Here is a 20,548-nt window from a genome sequence, read left to right on the forward strand (position 1 = left end):
CAGCATTCTTCTGAACTAAACAATATTAATGCTTTTTGTTATCGTTCCTTGTGAAGCAAGAAATTTGTGCCTACCTGCTCACTTAATCACATTGCCAGGGCTGCTCCCTCTGAGAACATTTTGCTGTAAATACATAATCAATGCTCCGAAGTTGGCCTTGGCAGTGATGTCATGTCTGCATAACTGTGTAAAAAAAGAGGAGAGGGGAGGGTTGCATTGCTTATGCCTCTCGTTATTTTGGGTTCCATCAATCAGATTTTAAATGATAGCGAAAGGACGAGTTGTTGTTCTAAGGATATGTTATCAGTAGTTCTGGAGCTACTTCAAACTCCCGATAAACTTACTGAAAACTAGAGGTGGTGATAGGCCAGATTTCATATGCATCATGTGCTATGCACAAGCATTTACGTTTTTTTTTCTCACTTGTATTTATTGCTTTCAGACATCTTCCAAAACATGCAAAAATAAAAAAGAAACTGTTCTTGCTCATATTGCAACTGTTGACAGTGGGCTCACTGCTACTGACTAGGATGTTGTGGAGACAGCGAAATGGTGGGGGGGAGTCATGCAGAGAGAGAGGGAGATTTCAGGCTTCATTCAATGAAGTCCTCTGAGTTTAATTAAAATGTCCTTTTTCTCAGTTTTTATTGGCAGAGCTGAACACATTTTACTTGAAGTTTGTCCTTTGGATGCCGCCAGAACACTACTTGGTCCTGTTGCGACTTGTCTTTTTTGTCAATGTGGGAGGTGTGGCTATGAGGGAGATCTACGACTTCATGGATGACCCGTAAGCCAGTCCTCTTGTGTCTATACCATATCAAGCTTCACTTGCTTTATTTTGAATTTGCTCCAGTTTGCTCTAGCTTGTTGGCATCCATCTCAGAGCAATAGTTCAGCTTGTCGGGGAGAAAAAAGGCCTAAAGCATCTGCTTTGTTTTCTTTTGTTTTGGAGGTAAAATTCTGACTATATCTGGTTAGAGAACAGTTGTTAAGGGCATTCGGTGTGCACTGTTTTTAACCTCAGCTTGTCATAAATAAAATGATCGCTCTGTTGAGAATGCAATGTGTAAATTAGCTGGAGTGCTATTGGCTTGTGGGCAGAGGAGTACTGAACTCCACTTTCAGAATGATAGCCAGGAACTACCGTCCTTAGAGGTACCTTCTAAGGACAACAGGGCCCAAGTTAAATATCTTTTCTTAAAGGCGCTTCTTCTTGAGCAGTCTTCCAACTGGTCTCAGGTCCTCTGGAGCTCTCGTGGCACCCTCTTGCAGATCAGAGGACCCTTTAGCAAAGCGTATTGAAGGCAAAGTGCACCCCCACACAACAGTGCATGTACTTTCAGACTGTTCCTACTTAAGCATCATATTTGTCCTTGCTGCTTTTGTTTCTGCAGACCATGTAAGACCTGAGAATGCTTTGTTCTCAAAATCACATTTTCTTTTAAGTTTTAGTAGTGATGCCACAAATTGCTTGAACCCACATCTTAAGTCTAAGACGATGTCTGGCTTTAGGGGTTGTTCATTGTCTGTCACTGACCAACGCAAAAAGTGTCTGTGTTCAGAATTTAGGGTTCCAACATTCTCTGAAGATCAGTTTCCCTTGCAAGGCTTTGACTCCTAGAAGTGGGAAGAAGGGCCAACCCACATTGCTTAGTCGGATTTCAGGACATTCAGCAGTGGCAGGCTGCCCCCTGCCTTTCGTGTCGGACCTACTGGTTTGGGACGTGCCTCCAACTCAAAGGTAAGAAGAGGTCTCTACCTCTCACTGGTGAGCTCCTCTCCTTAGCACCACTCCTCATCTTCCGGTCCTTGTGTTTGGGTTGGAAACACAACTCCTTTGCCCTCTGTTCAACCATGTGGCATAACACTGAGATTTAGGAGAATCATCGCCAGTGCCTCATTGCTGATTCAGTTTGTTGCCATTCTTTCAGTGAGCTGGAGAAATTCATCCAGCCCGCAGAAAAATCTCATTCTGAACTGCATGTCTTCATCATTGCCACCACCACTTATCCTTTCGTCTTCTTGGTAGACAAGGTGACTGACTATCCCTCTCACTTCTGAGGTCTGCTTGATGCACCACAGACCTGACCTCATCAGACTCTTCTTGAAGAATGGCAGATCCTAGCATCTGGTCTCATCTAATATCTGCTCTGCAAAGGCTTTTGCAAGTGATCTTTGATTCTTTCATGTCATCCAAGCAGAGACAGTCTGCCCCTGTTTTACCAACTTAACTGGATGTGTTTTCACTTGCCCATCATTGTGAGACAAAGAACTGTGGTGGATTTTTCTTGTTGTGTTGTAGGGAGAAGCTGCTGTGGAGGAGCCAGCTGTACGGGAGGCTCCCAGCCAACAGCACACAGGAAACCTTTCTGACTTTTTCCTTTTGGAAACTCACCCAACTTCTTAATGGACGGAGGTTGGAATATTCCACTGACCTTCCTTGTCAGAGTCATGACACATTGCCTCATCCATTACTGACTGGATTGTCTGAGGTAGACGAACTCATTACATCTTTTCAGCTAACCTTGCAATATTTACTATGGAAAGTAATGAAGCTCAAATACAAAGACTCTTTTCTTTTTTCTTTTTGTTTTCTCCTTTCTTCCTCATTCAGGATTCTTAGTGTCTGCAGACAGTTCTAGGACTGTGCTTGCAGGAACTTTATCTGAGCATGGTGACAGCAAAGTGTCTAGAACTGAAATACAGCAAGAGAGGGGCGATTCTTGAAGCCGTGGTCCAACTCATATACCATGTCTCCTATTGCAATTAACATGCTGCCTCTGAGTTCTTGAAGACTGCGTACGTGAAATGTTCCCCACCAGAAAAATCTCACTGCAAGAGTCTGTAGCATCTGCAGTTAATCTCTCCATATCTTTCTGATTTCTAGTGTTCAGATTTCTTCCAACGAGCCTGCATTAAGGCCACGAATTTTAAACTCAAACTTCAAATAGAAAATGATTTCTCTTTAAAAATCTTTCATGAGTAGAAAGGTAGGAAACCAACTTTTTTCTGTGGCAACCTCAGGATCTGCACAATTCTTCTGTTGGGGTTACACTGGATTCTTTTGTTGCTGTGTTCTCATAAGCTAGTGAAAGAAAATGATGGTAAGTGAAGGAGGAGATCAGCAAAGCAGACAGCTGACCTAGTTGTCTGAACAGCTTGAGTTCATAGTTAGGGATTTGCTGGTTTTTGTTTCTCTCCATCCATTTGTTAAAGCTAGTTTTTGCCCGTTTAATCTGTCATACCAGATGACCCACCTGGAACAGTTTTTAAAGTCCTTTCATCTGAGTTGGTCTAGGCAGGATTTGTTTATTTATTTATTTATTTTAAATGGGATATACTCATCCCATCTGTGTCAGCAGTAACGCTCTTGGTTTACTGCTTCAAGTTTTTTTTCCCAGTGTATTTGGACAATTCTGTGTAGTTTGATCTTACTCATTGGTGTCAAGTATGGCTCTTAGCCTCATGTTAAAGAAAATGTGTGTTGTGTGCTTGACTTACCGTGCCTCTCCAGGATTGAAGTATTTGATCTTCTCTGTTTGCTGAAGGCTGTAGGGAGTTTTTTCCTCCCTAATGGCTTCTGCTTCAAGAGTAGCTCTACTGCAATCTGGGAGCACCGAGGGACTGCTGTTCATTCCCTGCTATTCCTGCTTGCAGCTTTCCTATTAGTTGTCTGTTGGGTTGCAGGAGAGGGAGGAGAAGCTCTGTTTGCTCTCTGTGCTTTGATACCTTTCCAGACACTGAGAATCCAAGGGATTTGGTAGAGTGGATGTGCCTGAGCCACAGGGAAACGCTTGCTGAAGGAAGGATGCTTTCCCCTGTGCAGCTGCTGGCCTCACAGGAGTAGAGGGGAAGAGAAACTGGGAGAAAACGTTTGGTCATGGCTGCCTTTGCCCCAGCACTCCTAGAGGTGCCTGGGGCCTAATTTTAACCTATGTGAACTGGACGGTATACCAGCTGGAGGTGACAAGGTGTAGGGCAGGCTTGCTTTTCTGTCCAGCAGAGCGAAGCATTAGCTGAGCAACCACTCTCTGAGGAGATTGCAAACAGGGATTTGTTAGGTGGCTTCTCTTTTTTTCCATTGCATGGCAAAACCAGCCAGAAAAATATAGCCCAAAGGGGTTACGCAGCCACTGAATATCAGGCCATTTAGTAAGTCACCGTTTTAGCCAGACACGAGGCTGCAGGTCACAGCAGTCATAGGCCAGACTAGAATCTCCCATCGCTGCCGTGCCCTAACTAGTACCGCAGAGGTCATCTTAACGTGTTCATCCCTCTCTCCCCAGCGCACTGTAGGTTTTTGTTTTATCACTTTGCTCCGTCCCCGGGAGTTCTGCCACTTTGCACTGTGTTCCTCCTTGATGTGTTTCACCCTGCTTCTTATGCTGCAGTGGGAGTGGAGTAACACAGTAAGCTGGACAAAGGAGAAAGGACCTGGTAGGAGAACATACTTTAGCATACGTTACTGTAAGCAAGAGGGCAAGGACCTCCACAGGATAGATGCTTCCTGTGAAGAAAGATTATAGCTACTTTGATAAAAGCAAAGACAGATAAAACAAAGGTAGAAGAAGGAGTAATAGAAGGCAAAATAAATAACTGTCTTTAAGGTTAGTCAGTGGTGCTTCTAGTTGGATAGTTTTATTTCCGGAGGCTTCTTCAAAGGAGTAATAAAACTTTGTGGGTTAGGTGCTAATTATAGAGCTCCCAGGAAGGTGGGATAGGAGAAAGCAATAGCAGTGAAATGCTTCTCTCTGTGGCTTTTAAATAAAAGATAGTATCCAAAGGCTGTTAAGAAAAGATGCCTGTGCTTGCAGATAAAAGAGTTGGTGGCTATAGTAGTGAGGGTATTGCTTTTCTAAAGCAGGAACTCAGCCTTCCTTGATTCAAATGAGTTGGATTTCAGGAAACCTGTTGTTAAATCATGTGTTTAAAAAAAAAAAAAAAAAGCATACAACTTCTAGCATATTTCTTTTGGCTCTTTCCACTAATGGGAATAAAATCCCATTTTAGGTTCCACTGATTGGTGATGGAAAAAGAAAAGGTTAGTCTACCAAATGGGAAGTGGTCTTCTTGACTCTTTGCTGGTAGACAGTACATCCATGTGCACCAGTGGTGCTATGGTGAGCAGGATTTCTGGTGCGATGCAAGGCATCAAAAAGGTCTTGTGTTGTCCAGATAGAACCGCATTTGAGAACTGACATATGAATCATCTACTCTGTCAGGTCAGTAAGCTGTAAAAATGTCAAGCCTAGTAATGACACGAACAGACAGGACCACGAAGTGGAGAACCTAGCTGGTTTAGATGTGAAGCAATTTTTCCAAGTTTCTAGCAATAAACTATTGCCTGTGAGGGTAATGAGGTTTCCTGAAAGGCAGCCTATAAATATACTATATATATTATATATATGTAATTTTGCATAGGTGACCTAAAAGACAGTAAGTCTCTAATCTCTCCTTCTGTAAGTAGATCCTCTGAATAGACATCTTTTCTACTGCAATTTAATTTCTAGCATTATTGATTGGTGAGCACTGCACTAGATTTGTACAGAACAGTATAGCTTCTCATTTGCTTGTCTGGTACTGCTTGAAAACTAACCCCTGTGATTAAATATTAAGCATGTTTTTGCCCTGGGGTAGTATTGTCCTTGAAGTGAAATACCTTCCTTGCGTCCTCCAGTATCTTATCTGTTTGTTATTAGCGTTATCCTTTTAAAATCCCTTCAGAGATCATTAATGACAACTCATTGAACAGCTTTTTTGGAAGTGAGTATGTTTCAGAATGTAGCTATATAAGCATTAAATACAGTTATGTGACTTATATTTGCAGAGGAAATCCAGTAGAGCTCATGTCTCATGCCTTACCTCAAGCCTCACCTGATCTCAAGCTGGTCAGATAATTGTTTTACGTGGATTTACCATTCCACTGAAGACAGGGATACTTTGCTACATTACGTGGTGATGAAGCTTAACTTTTGAAGTGTTTTCAGAGCCTCTGAGGGGAGAGAAAGTAATATCAGGAATGAAAGTCCTCAGCCTGCATAGGCTTAGGACATGTGTAATCCAAACTAGACTTTTAGTATTATGCAAAGCTGAATGAAAGCATTACCCCGTTTGTCTTTTTATGAACTAATATTTCTCTGAATGCTTACTCTGGTAGTTATAGCTTCATTTTATCTATGTATTTATTTTGCAGGAAGTTCCATAAGAAACTGGGTCAGCAGGCTTGGCTGGTTGCTGCTATTACTGCCACGGAGTTTCTGATTGTCGTGAAGTACGATCCCTACACTCTCACGCTTTCTCTTCCGTTCTACATTACCCAGTGCTGGATCTTGGGGATCATTCTCGTGCTCACCTGGACGGCCTGGCGTTTCTTCATTCGGTACGAAGCGTTTGAGGCAGTGCGATGTGCTACATCCAGGTTTAGCCTGGGTCTCGTGGTGGGGTTATTCTGGACATCCATCCAACAGTGTGTCTTCGAACGTAGGCTATCATGAGCGTTCAGTGCCTCCTGAAGGTAGATTACAATCACTGTACTTTTGGATAGCTGGAGCTACAGGGTTTTTGTCTGAGAAGTATTAAATAGGCAGGGAGTTTTCCTTGTGTGATCCTGGCAGTTTTCTTGCAGTCTTTCTGGATCAAACCTGTGGGTCTTTGTGGGACTCCTTATGTTATTGCTGCTGTAGAAGCAGGTGAACAGTTAAAAGTGCCTGACTGCATCCGGCTTTCCAGGATTAATGAAGATGGCAGCCAAGATCAGCATTTTCTTTTTCTTGTACTGTGATTCAGAGAAAATTAAGAGGCTTCACAGCTTCGCTGCAAGAACATTTTGCTGCGTTGCAATTGTCCAAGCTCTCCTAGTGTCAACAGCAAGAGAGCCAAGTTAAACATATTTGGTTTGGATGCTGCTCTAGCATGTGCTATCCACGCAAGTAAATGAAAAGCAGCAGCATGTGGCTGGAAGATTTAGAGTAATTTGCAGCACAGCCCCCATACAACGGCAGGAGCTGCTCTTGTTGAGTGTGCTTCTGAAATGCGTTACGCCTCTGAAAGTGGTGGTGATAACCAGAGTACTAGCAAGAAATGCAAATTCCAAGTGAATCTATGCCGTTAGCAATTTTAGAAACTTAGAGACGGCAGACTGAAATGGATTAAATTATCCCAAGGCCACTTACATCCAGAACAAGTTTTCCTTATTATTTTTATTGGATATTTAAATTAAATTGCTTGTTCACATCCCTAGTATAAATCTGTTTGTTTTTTATTTTTAGGGACATCACCTTGCGGTATAAGGAGATAAGACGACAGAAGCAAGAGCACAAATATGAAAGGGACAAATGCTTGAGCAATGGTGACAGACATTCTGCAATACTGGATGAACAAAATGGGAACAAACTAAGGGAAAGGAAACTTTGAGCAACGGACAAAGGGCTAAAAGGAACTCGTAGTGCTCAAGTTAGCCTGGCGGACAGTTTCAACCTTATCCTACCTAATTTGTAATTTTCATTGTTAGTTTTCCGACACATGAAAATCCTCTTGGGGAAAGATGTCACTTTGACATACGCACCCTTTCTCCTCATATACACCTAGTCAGAGTTGGAAAAAGTCTGTGTAGAGGGAAGTCAGAACCAACACCGTTTCAGCAAGAAAGGATCTTCATTCAAGCATGTTGCGTGTCTTCCTTGCAAAACAATGTTTGGAGAGAAGGGGCTTTAAAACAAAGTGCAAAAGGAATCTTGTCGATCTATTTCCAGTAAACTGTGAGATTTCAATTTTGACATTTGGGCATTAGGAACACTTGTTTTGGAGAATACAGATGTGTGTCACAGGAAATGGATTTTGTGTTTCTGCTGAAACTACCTTGAGCTCTGGAGTAATATTATGTAATATTTTCAGCCGCCAGTTAACAGAACTGCAGCGAGACGAACACAGATAGGTGACTGAAGCTTGCGAACAAGTTGCGTAACTTGCACAGAATATAATACAGTACACTACTGTTACGGCCCCTGTAATGCTGGGGTTATCGCCTTTCTCTAAACTGACTTTCAACATCCTGAAATAACCTATGATAGTTTTAGGTTATATCACAGCCCTTGGAAGGCAGAAGACTTGTCCTTAGGTGTTTTGTTTTTTTTATTATTATTATTGTTATTATTATTATTGGTCATCTCTCAAATGCAAGGGAAAGTTAAATGAGAAAGCTCAATCTGCCTTTCATTAGCTTCATGGAGTAAAATATGCTGCAAGGAGAAAACTGGGAGTTACTCCATCAGTCTTAAGTTATTTGCCTTATTCTCAACTATTTTACTTTGCTTATCAAGAGGTTTTCATTCTTGGTATCTGCTGTATGAGGCATGTCAGGTTCTACCATCCTTCAGAACTGCTCCGTTCCTGCTGAGCCTCCCGAAGCAAACCGGAAAAGGCGTTCTCTGCAGTCGCGCGCAAAATAGCCATTAACGCACTGCCATCACTGCCAAAAGAACAAGCCAAGGGAAAGCGCGTGGTTCTTTCCTGAGTAACGTACAGCAGTGGAGGGTCTGCAGGGCAGGCTAGACCGCATTTTTGCTGGTGACTCAGCATCTAGGAAAAGAAATTAGAAACCTGGGCTTCATTTTTCAGGTCGTTATTCCAAAATGTAAGTGCTACACTAAGCAGCAGTTTAGGGGTAGCATCAAGTACGCCTGCTCTAAGCCTTTGTGTTGGCCTCTAAGACACTGACAGAACTGTAACCATATCACTTTTTAAATATAGTAATCTAATCTGGCTATTAAAGGATATTTTATGCTATTTTTCAGGGAAGGGTTTATTCAGAAAAAAATATATATAAACAACACCAGTAAAAGGTAGCAAACATTTCAAGAGCTTGACCTCAAATTTTTTAAGTGGTAGGAGACTTGCAGAGCTGCTGACTTTAGCAAACATCCATATTTCTGACCTGTTCTGGTCTTCTACTTGAATGACAACCAAAATCTGCATTTCTCCCGTGTTTACAGAGTGACCCAGATACTTTCTACCCCTAAACAATGAGCACTTAGCAGTAGGGCAGACTTTAATTAATCGAGCAGTTCAATTGCACCTAAAGAGCTCAGCAAATGAAGCAAAGTTTGTGGGCCATGGGGGCTGCTCCTATTGCTCAGTGGATCGAGAGGAGGATGACCAATATGAGAGGTAGCATCAGGCTTCTTTCTCGAGTATGTACAATGTACTGTGGATAGTCACTCAACGGCTGCTCTTAAACCGTAGTATTTTGCTGCTCTAAGGTAGTGAAGAATGTATGGCTGCGTAACTAGATGCTGACAGGTTTGAAAATGGGCAGACAACGCTGAGTTGAGCAAGTATTTATTTCTATGCCTTTCCACCCAGAGTTGTTCTAGTTCTGGCTTTACACCAGTCTTATGAACTGTTAACTGATTGTTTGGTAGCTAGTACCAGTGTCTTGTGCTTGTGTAGTCCCATTTGAGCAAGGCTCAGGTCAGTGTGTTTCCTGTCTGTCTGTGCTAAATAACACTGTGGGTCCCCTTTCTGACCTCTTTGAAATACAACCTTCTGGGTCTGTTTCATGATTCAGGTGGTACCGGCACACTTGGGGAGGACTTGTCATTGCACCCCCACCCCCAAGACCCACTTATGTACATTTGAAACAACCGAAGAATACCTGTTCCCTCATAACAATTCTGGAATTTTGACCTAATACATAAACACTAACTTGTGTCCGTCTATATTCATCTAAACAGCTTTTATGGTTAGTCTGGACAACTGAACCAATGTAATAAAGCAATGTTTGCTGGTGTGTTCTTTGGTATGATGTGTGCATGCTTGTGGCTTTATCTCACTCGTTGCCTCGCAAGTGCAGTTGTGGGGCTGATGGAACTTGTTCTGAATTCCCCTGGTGCAGAGACTATCGAATACATTGGTGCCGTCTGTAACGGATGTTGGGCCTTAAGGTGGTGAAGTTGTCCAGATTTTCGATCAAATGGATGTTACAACCCCTTGCTCCTTCCCGAGTCTGTTGCTGTTATTCAGAAACATCTCTTGAAGTGGATTCGCAAGAGTGATCAGTATACTGTAAAACAGAATCGGGCTATGCACAGCTGGTTGAATAGCCTTGTGTTCTCAGTGTTTCCTTTCCAGATGGATGTCTAGCATTGCAAGTGGGCGCTAATCATTGAAATCATACCGGTTTTTAGGAACCCCTTGGTAATCATCCCTATCTGATGAAGACTACTTGAAAGGAACCTTGTATGGAGAAGATGAAAGGAGAGCTGATAAGCCTTAATTAAATAACATTTGGAGTGGCTTAAAATGAGACCATCCCTATGGAGATGAAAGATGCAGCTGTCTCCCACTTCCATACACATCCATATCTTATTTCACATTTTCTTAGGTTATCTTGTTTGGGTTTCTCTGAAGGAAGGTATTTTCCTTGTCTGGTTATGCCTTGACATTTGGAGCGAGATTTATCAAAGGTAAGTTGTTAGCTTTAGAAAGGGAGAATGCAGGGTAATGGGCTCAGCATGGCTGGGGGGGTGAAAGCATGCTCGGCTAATGCTGTTGTGTGTGTGGCTTTTTTCTTGCAGGCAGTTTGTTTTGGAGGCAAGCTGGGAGGTGATTTGATGCTATTTTGAAATACAGACTTTCGGGTGTCCCTCAAGCCCACTTGTGTGGACTATGATATTTGTTTCAATAGAGTTTTAAGTTGTTGTTTTGAGGTGGGGGGCAAATACCCAGACAAATTTCTCTGAAGACACCTGCTGACATCCTCATTTCTGGCTGTACCTGCTTCTACGTGATGCAGTGATGCTCCACAGCCCTTAAAAGCCTGTTAGTCGCTTCTCCTTGCTGTCCCCTCTCCTTGGTGCTTTTCCAAAGCTCCAGCCATTGGTGTAAAGGCGCACGTTTGCTATGGTTGAAAGCTATTCCAGGTAACCTCGCATTATAAGTTAATTTTGCCAGTAGGATTGATCCTGCTTTTGGAGCCTTGGTAGACTTCCCTGTCTTCATCCACAATTGGATGGGCTCTTGGCCTTCAGTTTCCAGCACACCACTGGCCTTCTCTGTCAGCTGCTGTTTCCCTTTTGCAAACTTTCAATGAAAAGCTCCACAAATCAGTGCAAATCTCACTGTTATGGTGTGGCTTGTACAATAACTGTAGACCATCTGCTGTGGCCTTGTCTGGGAATCGCTGCTTTACTTGACTGCAGTTGTTGGGTTTGATAGAAGAGGAGCTGTCCATGATTCGGCAGTGTGTTGCACAAAGGAGATGCTGACCCTGCGCTGAGCACACGCACCTCGTGTCTTGCCTGCTGAACTGTGGCAATTCAGCTACTTGGTGGTGTCTATCCATGCTATGGATGATGAGGTAGGAAGCTCCACCTGACAGCTCCTAAGCTCCTGAGCCATGAAAGCGGTAAGCTGGTAGAAGCGGTAAGCTGGTGTGTTCAATGCAGTACGTCCATATCTATGAAACAGTAGGGGTGTCCTTTGCTTTCAAGGCACTCTTAGAGTCTCATCTACCTGCTTGTGGCACCATCAGCTTCTGACACAAGTGCTCTGCTCTGTGGGTGGTGGGGTTTTTTAAGCCAGGCTCAGTCTGCCTAGCAAAGGAATAAGAAACGCCCTTGCTCACCTGCCTGGAAAAGGCTGGGTGAAGAAGCAACAGTGATTTTGTTCCTGCAGGGAGGTAAACCAAAGGAGGAAACGGGGCCTATTGGTGCTCTTTTTCTACAGCTGCTCCTTTCTCAAAGGAATCTTTTAATGTCTTCCTCTCCCTCTGCTGGTGAGAGCCGTAAGTGAATGTGGATTTTGGCTAACTGGCTGTTGGGCTATGTAAACAACATTTCTTGCCTTCTGTTCACCAGCTCCGGACAGGGTCCTTTAGGGTCAAGCGTGTTCTCTTGTTTTTCTTTGTATATATGTGTGTGTATATATATATATATATATATATTTTTTTTTTCCTAAAAGGATAAGTGGTTCTTTTTTATACTTTTAAAAGGTTGCAGAACACTGCTCTAGACAGTCTTTTCTACAGAAATTCAGGCTTGGGCAGGGGAAAGTACTTAAGGTAAATCACCCAGAGCTAAAAGAGCACCTGAAAAGCCTTTTGCTGCTATGGTAGATGCAAAGTGAGACCCCACGGGTGAATATGTAGGAATGACCAGCACTCGCAAGATATTTTGGAATAAAGAGGAATAAATAGCTCTTCACTTCACAGGAAGCTGGCTGAACGCACTGCCACAAGCAGATCGCGATGGCAGATGTCCTCACTCAGTGGTGGGGTGACTGCAGCAAGAGGCCGTGGTTGTTACAACACAGGCAGTGTCGGCACAGAGCTCGTCTGGCCATTGCCCTGCCCGTGTCTCCAGCAGAACCTTGCAGGCCAGCAGCTGGGGTGGTTACAGCCTGGTTGCCCAAAAGTTGTATTTTCTTCTGGGTACGTGGCTGGTGCAGATGCTTCACAGAGCCGGTGTCAGCCTGGAAACCTCACATCCCAGGAGAAAGGGCGATTGGTGCCTCATCCAAGAAAGGTCTTTCTGGGAGCCAGTCGGTGCCTACTAAGCCAGCTCTGGGGTGCTACTGCTAGCCCAGGAATGCTCCTTGGCCTTGCGTGAGGCATCATTTCTAGTAACACCGCTCGCTCCACTTCCTTCAGCAGGCTTTCATGGTGCAGAGAGGGAGGGTTTGGGGTTAGCCAGGGACAGCTTACTACTAGCTGAACTGCGCGATGCTCATCTGCTGCGGTCCTTAAAAGGGCTTGTTTATCAGGCGGCATCATCTCGAGGCTGTTATTTAATTATCTCCACAGTTATCTAAGGCCTGACCTGAACATGAAGGTGGTAATAAACTCGCACCATCTGTCAGCAGTACGAAATTGAAGTTTAATAGGTTGGATGGCATCTGTATGTTAGTGAGGCTGGGTGAACCTTTAGATGCCACGCTTGGACCTTGCAGAGGTTACCAAACTCAGCCAAACCAAATTCTATCTAAAACAGCTTTCTGTAGATCAACTGCAGCTGCATTTACAGCCGAGATTTAACCACAGCAAACTTTTTTCCTATCTACGGAGCCAGCGTGAGCTCTTTCCAAAGACCCGCTGTGAAATGAATGTCTTTTACTCCGGGTGAGGGCCTCGAGGGCCGGGCCGGCACCGAGCAGCCGGTTCTGGCAAAAGTGGAGCAGCCGAAGGCAGAAGCGGGTTTGCGGAGAGCAAACGCGGCGCTTGCTGCGAGCGAGCCTTGCGCTGGCCCACAAGAGGGTGCTGGTGGCCGGGGCTCACTCGGAGGGGGACGGGCTGCCGCAACCCCTCGCGCGCGGGTGCCTAGTCTGCAATCTCTCTTGCAAATTAGTTTGGAAACTAAGGAATAAAGCCACGTCTAGCTCCTTCTCCAGCTGGCTGTTGTTATGAGAGATACTAGGTGTAACGGGCTTTCCTGGGAGTTTAGGAGCATCCTCTGGAGCGTCACCATGCTGCATGGCCAGCTGAGACGATCTTTGCTCGGGGGGAGTGTTTTTACCCCCTCCAAATTGCAATTATTCTGTTCCACCCTCTCCAAGTCAAGCAAAGTGAACCCCTCGCAGTTTGAAATTACTCCTCCCTTCCATTTACTTAGCTGGAAACTTCCTCTTGTGAAGAAAAGGAGGAACAAATCAAATTATATGAGAATGTTCCTATTCACCTGGGAATTACATCCCACAAAAAAAGGTGTTTTTTTGACTGGCCTTGGAGAGAGACACTTAGTGCAGTTTAATTGAAACCTGTTTCTAATCCCCTTAAGCTCAACTGGCACCTTTCAGGCTTCTCTTCTGCAGGTTTGAGCTGTGAAACCTCGTTGAAGCCCTGGAATTGCTGTCTGTCATTGGAGATAGGAAGGTAGGTGAAAACACCTTCATGAAGCCGGGTGGCTAAAGAAGGAACAGTCTCCATCCCTATCACACGTGGGAGAGGTTCTGCCGATGATCGGTCTGGGTGTTGGTGCACAAACAGAGCCCGAGTTTTTGGTCTCCAAACTGCTGAAAGTGCTTTTGAGGAGAAGTTAACGCCGCTTGGCACTTTGAGAAGAGATTTAAGGGAAATGAGAACCGACGGACGTTCGTTGTGAACAGGCAGCCGCCCCGAGTTCCCCCCAGGACCCCAAGTGCTGCTGCGTGGTCAGCTGGGAGGTGGGCTGGGGGAGGAGGAGGAGGGAGGAGGGTGGTGTCTCCTCTCCTGGAGCCATGGGAAGGATGAGCAGCCTGAAAACCTGCAGGAGAGGGAGATGAGGATCCGAATCTTCAGCTTTCCGGTAATGATTTTAATCCGCAGCTCCCGAAGAGCCTTACGGAGGAGAGCAGCGCCCTTACTCCCGCGGGAAGGAAGAGGAGGGGACGCAGGGTGCAAAGCTGAGGAGCGGCAGGCAGGGTCGGCGGGGTGGTCCTCCCCGATGGAGGGGGGACAGGAGCAGAGAGGAAAGCCACCGCAGGTGCAGCAGGACCTGGGAGGAGGTGCTGGGAGAGGGAAGGGGCAGCAGTCCCCCCCTCCCCATCCCTTCTCCTATTCCACGATGCCGCTAGCGCCGTGCAACCCCCCCCACCCCGCTGCAGCCGGCGCCTCTCCGCATGGGAAACTGCTGGCTGTCCCCCCATCCCCCCCCCAAAAACCTGCCTCATCTCCCCCCGAGGAGCGGCGAGTAGCCCGCTGCGCTGGCGGCGCTGCTCAGCCAGGTGCTGCGAGCGGCAGCGGCCGGGGGGGCGGGAAGGGGGTGCAGCCCCCCAGTGGGGCTCTGCCCGCAGGCAGCTGCCTGCAGCTCCCACCCAGGAGCCGCTGGAGCAGAGCTGGGCTGCAGGCAGCCGCTGCATTGGACGGGGAAGGGGGCACGGACCACGCTGCTGGGGTTCGGCTTGCAGGCTGGAGGCATGTATACATATATACATATATATATATTTTAGCAACTTCCTAAGGAAAGTTGCCAGCGTGCGGAGCGGGAAAGCTTTGCCCCAGGATTTGGTCCAGGCAAAAGCCGCTTTTGGGAGGCTCCGCGCTTTTGCCTTCCCCGGTGGGAGCAGAGACCGCCGGGCTTGTTTCACTGGTGAGGCACCTGCGGGTCAGGGCTCCGGGGGGAAGGAAGCGAAGCCGGGCGGCCCCATCGCCTCCGCTGCGGCGAAGCGCCTCGGCCACCCCTTCTTCCGTCAGATTTGGGGGGGGGGGGGTTGTTTTGATCCAGGAGCTCCCCCTGCTCCCAGGAAGCTCCCGGGAAAATTCATAGCTGGTGGGCAGTGGCGGCAGCTCCCGGAGCCCCTCGCTGCCGCGCGCTCACTCCTTTCCCTGCTTTTGTTTTTCTCTCTCTCTCTCTCCGGCAGCGCGGAAATTGCCGCATCTCTCTGCCCTCTCCGTGACGGCCGCGGGAGCGAACGCGCTGCCGCCGGCTGGCTCATGACGGAGGCGCCGAGGCAGCTGGCAGCCAGCCCCACTCTCCCGCCCGCTGCCCTACGGATCCCCCCGCTGCCGCCGGCCTTTCCCCCCGCACAGGTAAAACCGGCCTCTCCGCCTGCTGCGGAGCCGCCGGGCGTCGCGTCGGCTCCCGCGTCGGGCCCTGCCGTAGCGCCTGGGCGGCGCGGGATGAGGCCGGGGGGGTCGGCGTGGCCCTCGGGGAGGCGTTTGCCCCACTCGCCTGCCGCCTTAGTGGAGCAGGGGCAATAACCGGGTGAGTTTTGCCGCCCCCCCGGGGCAAAACTTCCCCGCTAACCCCCGCGATTCGATCGCATAAGGCGCGCTCGATCCCCTCGGCGAGCTCTTTGCCCGCGCGCTCGGGAAAGCCGGCCGGCGTCCTGCTGATGGGGAAGTGCCGCGCGATTCGGCTCCCGGACGCCGCGGTCCATCGGGTTTTCTCTGGGGGATGTCTCGGAAACCTTCCGGAGCCACCGCTGGGCCAGAGAGCTCCATACGGGTGTTTAGGGGAAAAGCCTGGAAAGAAAGGGAACGTTTTTAAGAGGAATATGGGCCACGTGTGAACTGAGTTTAGCCTGTTCTCAGCCAAGCCATTACCGAGTGTTTATCTGCTGCCTGCAGAGATTTATGTCCGAGGGAAGAGGCCGCGGGGCGAGATGGGCAGAGCTGAGCCGGCGTTTCTAAGCTTCACCGCGGTCCTGTTATCGTCTCAGCTTAATTAGTGACTTTATAGCAGTCAAAACCCCGCTCTGGCAGTTACGTGGTTATAGCAATTAGGCTCTTAAGGCGTAACGAAGAGGAATTAAGCGGCAGAGCACCGTTGCCGGGAGCCCCGGTGGGCCGTGCGAGGACCGTGTCGGGAAAGCAAATCACTGCTGCTCACTTAGCGCGCCGGGAGCAGGGCGAGCGGAGCCGGGAGGGGGGGGGCACCGGCCCCGCGGCACGTGTTGGGTTTGCTCATCGGGGTGGCTCGCGGTGGGAGCGCCTTTGGGTACGTCCCGGTTGGATAAATCGCTTTCGGCATCATGCGATGCCTTCGGTGCAGATTCCTTGCGTTTTGGAAGCTGGCTTTTCCGAAAAAATGGCAAATTGCTAAAAAGGCAAAAGGCGTCTCTCTTCCCCGGCCTAACTCCCTTTCTCTGCGCGTCGCAGGCCGTCCCGGGAGCGGGGAGCGCTGGCCATGGAGGCCAGTCCCGTAGGCAGGTCCCGCTTAAGTGGTGAGTACTCCTGGGAAACACCCGGCGGCCTCCAGGCCATGGCTCCGTGGGGAAAAACCGGATGGCTGGGAACAGGATCCGGGTGTCCTGGCAGCCAGTCTCCCTGTCCTGGCCCACGCTGGATAACACCTTTGTGCGGCCCCCCAAACCTTCCAGCTCTTACGGCAGGGTCCGTCCCGGAGAGCCGGCTCGGCCAGGGTGCCGCGGCAGTGGAGACGCCTGGGAAGAGCCGGGATGCTCCGCTCGGCCCTGATGCGAGGGCGAGGCTGGGGCCGGCCGGAGATGCCGCCGAAGGCGGGAGCCGCCGGGTGACGCGTGGCTGGCGGCAGTCCCCGGCCGGTCTGCGGCAGCGCTTTGCGATACGGAGGGATTTTCTCCCCCCCCTTCCCCTTTTTCCGTTACGCCGAGCGATCGGCGCTGCTTTAATCGCTGCTGTGCGGGAGGCTGGCGCAATGCAGCAGCGGCTGCTCGGCGTGCCGTCCCCAGGCTGCCGCGTCCTCCCAGCTTTCTCCTCCGCGTGGTCGCATCCCCGGGAAGCTTCTCCCCTCCCCATCCCCAAATTTGCGCGGGGAAACCAGGCAGCGGGCGAGGGAACGCCGGAGGAAAACGGGAGCAAGCGCTCCGGAAGTCGGGGTGGGAATAGCGCAAGCAGCCCGAGTGGGAAGCTGTGATTTGCCTCCCCCCCACACACACCGATCCCATCCCGTCCCGGTCGCTCCGGCTCGGAGAGGCGTTTCGACCGCGGATGGCGCAGAGTCCAAAATCCCTCCTGGGGAGGGGAGGGAAGGGGGGGGGTCACAGCTGGCCCCCGGTCACCCCCTTCTCCTGCAGTGGCCACCAGCCCGCCCCGCTGGGAGATGGGCACCTACGTGGCGGGCGCCCTGGCCCTGCTGGGAATAGCCGCCGTGAACCTCTGGAAGCTGTGGCGCTCCGGGAGCTACCCGGCGCCGTCGCCCTTCCCCAACTACGACTACAGATACCTGCAGCAAAAATACGGCGTGGCGTATCCGGACGGCCGCCGCAAGGTAAAGCGTTCCCTCCCGGCACCTCCTCGGGCCAAGCCGACCCGTTCCTGGCGCCTTCCCCCCCCACGGCGGGACGGCAGCCGAGGTGCCGAAAGCCCACGCGGGGTCTCTCCTCTGCGGCGCGCGCAGCGGGGGGCCGCGGCGGGCTCCCGAAAGGCGCCGGAGCGGCCGGAGCCGGGGCTGCGGGCGGCCGACACCTTGGAGAGCATTGACGAGCTGGGCAGCCTGGAGCTGATGAGCCGCGAGCTGGGGCTGGCGCCCTACGGGCCCCTGAAGAAATCGGTGTCCGCCGACTCGCTGAGCTCCGTCTCGTCCATCGGGAACAGCTTCGGGCAGGATTTCACGGTGGGCCAGCTGGAGGTGAGCCTGGAGTACGCCGGGCGGTCGCAGGCCCTGCACGTGGCGCTGCTGCAGGGCAAGGACCTGCTGGAGAAGGACGAGGGCCGCCTCGAGCGCTGCTTCGTGCGCGTCAGCCTGCTGCCGGCCGAGCGTGTCGTCGGCATCTCCCGGGTGAGCCGCCGGCTTCGCGGGCGCGGGGCGGGAGCGGGGCGGCGGCGGCGCGGGGGGGTTCGGCTGCCCAACCGCTCGTCCCCGTCTCGTTCCCCTGCGCTGGGCAGCTGCAGCGGAGCGCCGGCTCGGTGTGCTTCGACGAGCGCTTCTGCGTCCCGCTGGAGCCGGCGGCGCTGGAGGAGAACGGCCTGCGCTTTGCCGCCTTCGGCGTTGACGGGGACGAGAGGAACGTCAGCACCGGCGTGGCTGAGCTGAAGCTCTCCGACCTGGACCTGCCCACGCGGCCCTTCAATGCCTGGCTCTACCTGCAGGACGTGAACAAGGTGCGCGCGGAGCACCAGCTCCCGCGGGAAAAGCGTTTATAGATAAATATATATATAGATATATATTTTTTCCCACCCCTGCAATCGGGTCTCTCCGCTTTCCCCCCTGCCGCAGACGGTGGACTCGGTGGGCGAGATCCTGCTCTCCCTGAGCTACCTGCCCACGGCCGAGCGCCTGACGGTGGTGGTGGTGAAGGCCAAAAACCTCGTGTGGACCAACGGCAAAGGGACCGCCGGTGAGGCGCGGGCGCCGATCCCCCCTTTCCCCAGCCGTTTCGGCTGTGCTCACGCTGGGGCATGCTCTATTATACGTATATAAACACGATATATTATATACGTTGCATGTTTCTGCCCTGTGCTTGTTACTACGTTGCACGGGTGTTTATCGCGCGGTGCCCGTCCGGGCTCCCGGGAACGCACCCACGGCAAGAGGTGTTTTCCCGCGCTCTCCGTCCCGCTGTGGGAACCGCGGGGCCGACGGCGGGTTTTTTCCCTTTTTTCCCCCCCCTTTCCCAGATCCCTTCGTCAAGGTGTACCTGCTGCAGGACGGGAGGAAGATCAGCAAGAAGAAGACGGCGGTCAAGAGGGACGACCCCAACCCCGTGTTCAACGAGGCCATGATTTTCTCGGTGCCGGCCATCGTGCTCCAGGTCAGCCCGGCGCCGCGGGCTTGGGAAGGGGGGGGATATATTTGCGTGGGGGGACGCGGGCCGGGGGGCGAAGAGGCGCCAGCGGCCCCCTCCGGCGTGCTTTCCGCAGGAGCTGTCGCTGCGGGTGACGGTGGCCGAGTGCGGCGAGGACGGCCGGGCCGACAACACGGGCCACGTGGTCATCGGCCCCTCGGCCAGCGGCATGGGCATCACCCACTGGAACCAGATGTTGGCCACGCTCAGGAAGCCCGTGTCCATGTGGCACCCGGTGCGGCGCAACTAGGGCGGCTCGCCGGCGCCTCGGCTCCGGGCGGGCAGATTTCAGCCCGGCCCGATGCTCGGAGGAAGGAGCGGCGGCGGGACGGCGGCAGCGGCTCTGCGGAGCGCCGAGGACGGGCGAGGATGGCAGCGCTGTCGCGGCGCTTCCCCGCCGAGGGACCTTTTTGCCAGCTGATTTCGCTGCCCAAAGCTGCGGCCGCGAGGAAAAGGAGGATTGCCGCAGCTCCTCCGCCCGGCTGCTCCACGCTCGCATGCGCCTTGGGGACGGCAAAGGGACTTTCCGGGAGGGGGGGGATTAAACAAAAAGAAAAGGGCACGCTCTCCTCCAGCGGCCCCTCGGCTGCCGGCGGGAGCTGTCGAAGGCGGCGGGGGGGGAAACGACGGAGGGACGTTTGATAAAACGCCGGGTACGGCGCGTTCACTCTGGGGCGCGGGTGGGCTTTGGGTCCGCTTGATCGGCGCGGACACGTCTTCGGAGGCCAACGACGAGGAAAAAGGGAGAAGTAACCCCGGGGGGGGGGGAAATGGTTTGTGCTGAATTTTTCCGTTTTTCCCCCTTTTTTCCTTCTGGCTTTTTTCAATTAGAATAAATCCCTGGTTCTTCTCTTTGCCGGTGGTGGTGGGAGCCTGCCGCTGGCCGAGGGATCCCTCCCTGGCGCACACGGCACGGGAGAGGCCCCGGCAGAGGGGACGGGAGGGAGGAAAAAGCCAGATGCTCAACGGCCCGAACACGGTTTGGGTTTGGGGCTGACGCATCGAGCCTGCGCGAGCCGTTTCGCCCGCGCCGGGGTTTCCTAGAAAGCCAGCGCTACCGCGGGAGCCAGGTCAGGGATTTCCTTGCTTGAATGAACGGAGCAGGGGTGAAAAAAGCGTGAAGGAGCCATTTCTCAGTGATTTAAATAACGGCGTCATCGCGGCCCTGGCGTGCCCCGCCGGCGGGCACTTCTCCTCCCCGGGCTTGCGCGTGGGGCTGGGATTTCGCTCGCCCACGTTCACACCTGCGCTTACCGTCCCGGTGCCTCGCCGAGCGCGTTTCCCACGCGCGGGCTGCCCTGGGCACCCACCTCCCTGGAAAAGGCGTCCCCCCCCCCTCTGGCCTGCCCCCGAGGACCCCCAGTAGCTCGTT

The 20,548-nt window shown here is 51.1% G+C and overlaps 2 protein-coding genes across 2 annotated transcripts in view; both read left to right on the plus strand.

Moving 5' to 3' along the window:
- PTDSS2 (phosphatidylserine synthase 2) overlaps positions 1-9,787 on the plus strand; it is a 45,793-nt gene extending 36,006 nt beyond the window's left edge. Inside the window, exons 10-12 of the mRNA XM_067295918.1 lie at positions 642-787; positions 6,194-6,379; positions 7,269-9,787. Of these exons, the coding sequence (XP_067152019.1) occupies positions 642-787; positions 6,194-6,379; positions 7,269-7,413 (477 nt within the window). The 3' untranslated portion in view covers positions 7,414-9,787. The remainder of the gene's footprint in view (positions 1-641; positions 788-6,193; positions 6,380-7,268) is intronic.
- A 4,403-nt stretch (positions 9,788-14,190) lies between these two features.
- SYT12 (synaptotagmin 12) lies at positions 14,191-20,031 on the plus strand. Its single transcript, XM_067295919.1, has 9 exons — positions 14,191-14,276; positions 15,331-15,499; positions 16,571-16,635; positions 17,467-17,660; positions 17,790-18,170; positions 18,278-18,493; positions 18,609-18,729; positions 19,010-19,143; positions 19,253-20,031. Exons 3-9 carry the CDS (start codon positions 16,599-16,601, stop codon positions 19,424-19,426), a joined length of 1,257 nt encoding a protein of 418 aa, XP_067152020.1. The 5' UTR covers positions 14,191-14,276; positions 15,331-15,499; positions 16,571-16,598; the 3' UTR covers positions 19,427-20,031.
- Positions 20,032-20,548: the final 517 nt, after the last annotated feature.

The sequence above is a fragment of the Apteryx mantelli genome, chromosome 4 (genome assembly GCF_036417845.1).
Source record: "Apteryx mantelli isolate bAptMan1 chromosome 4, bAptMan1.hap1, whole genome shotgun sequence".
Classification (NCBI taxonomy): Eukaryota; Metazoa; Chordata; class Aves; order Apterygiformes; family Apterygidae; genus Apteryx; species Apteryx mantelli.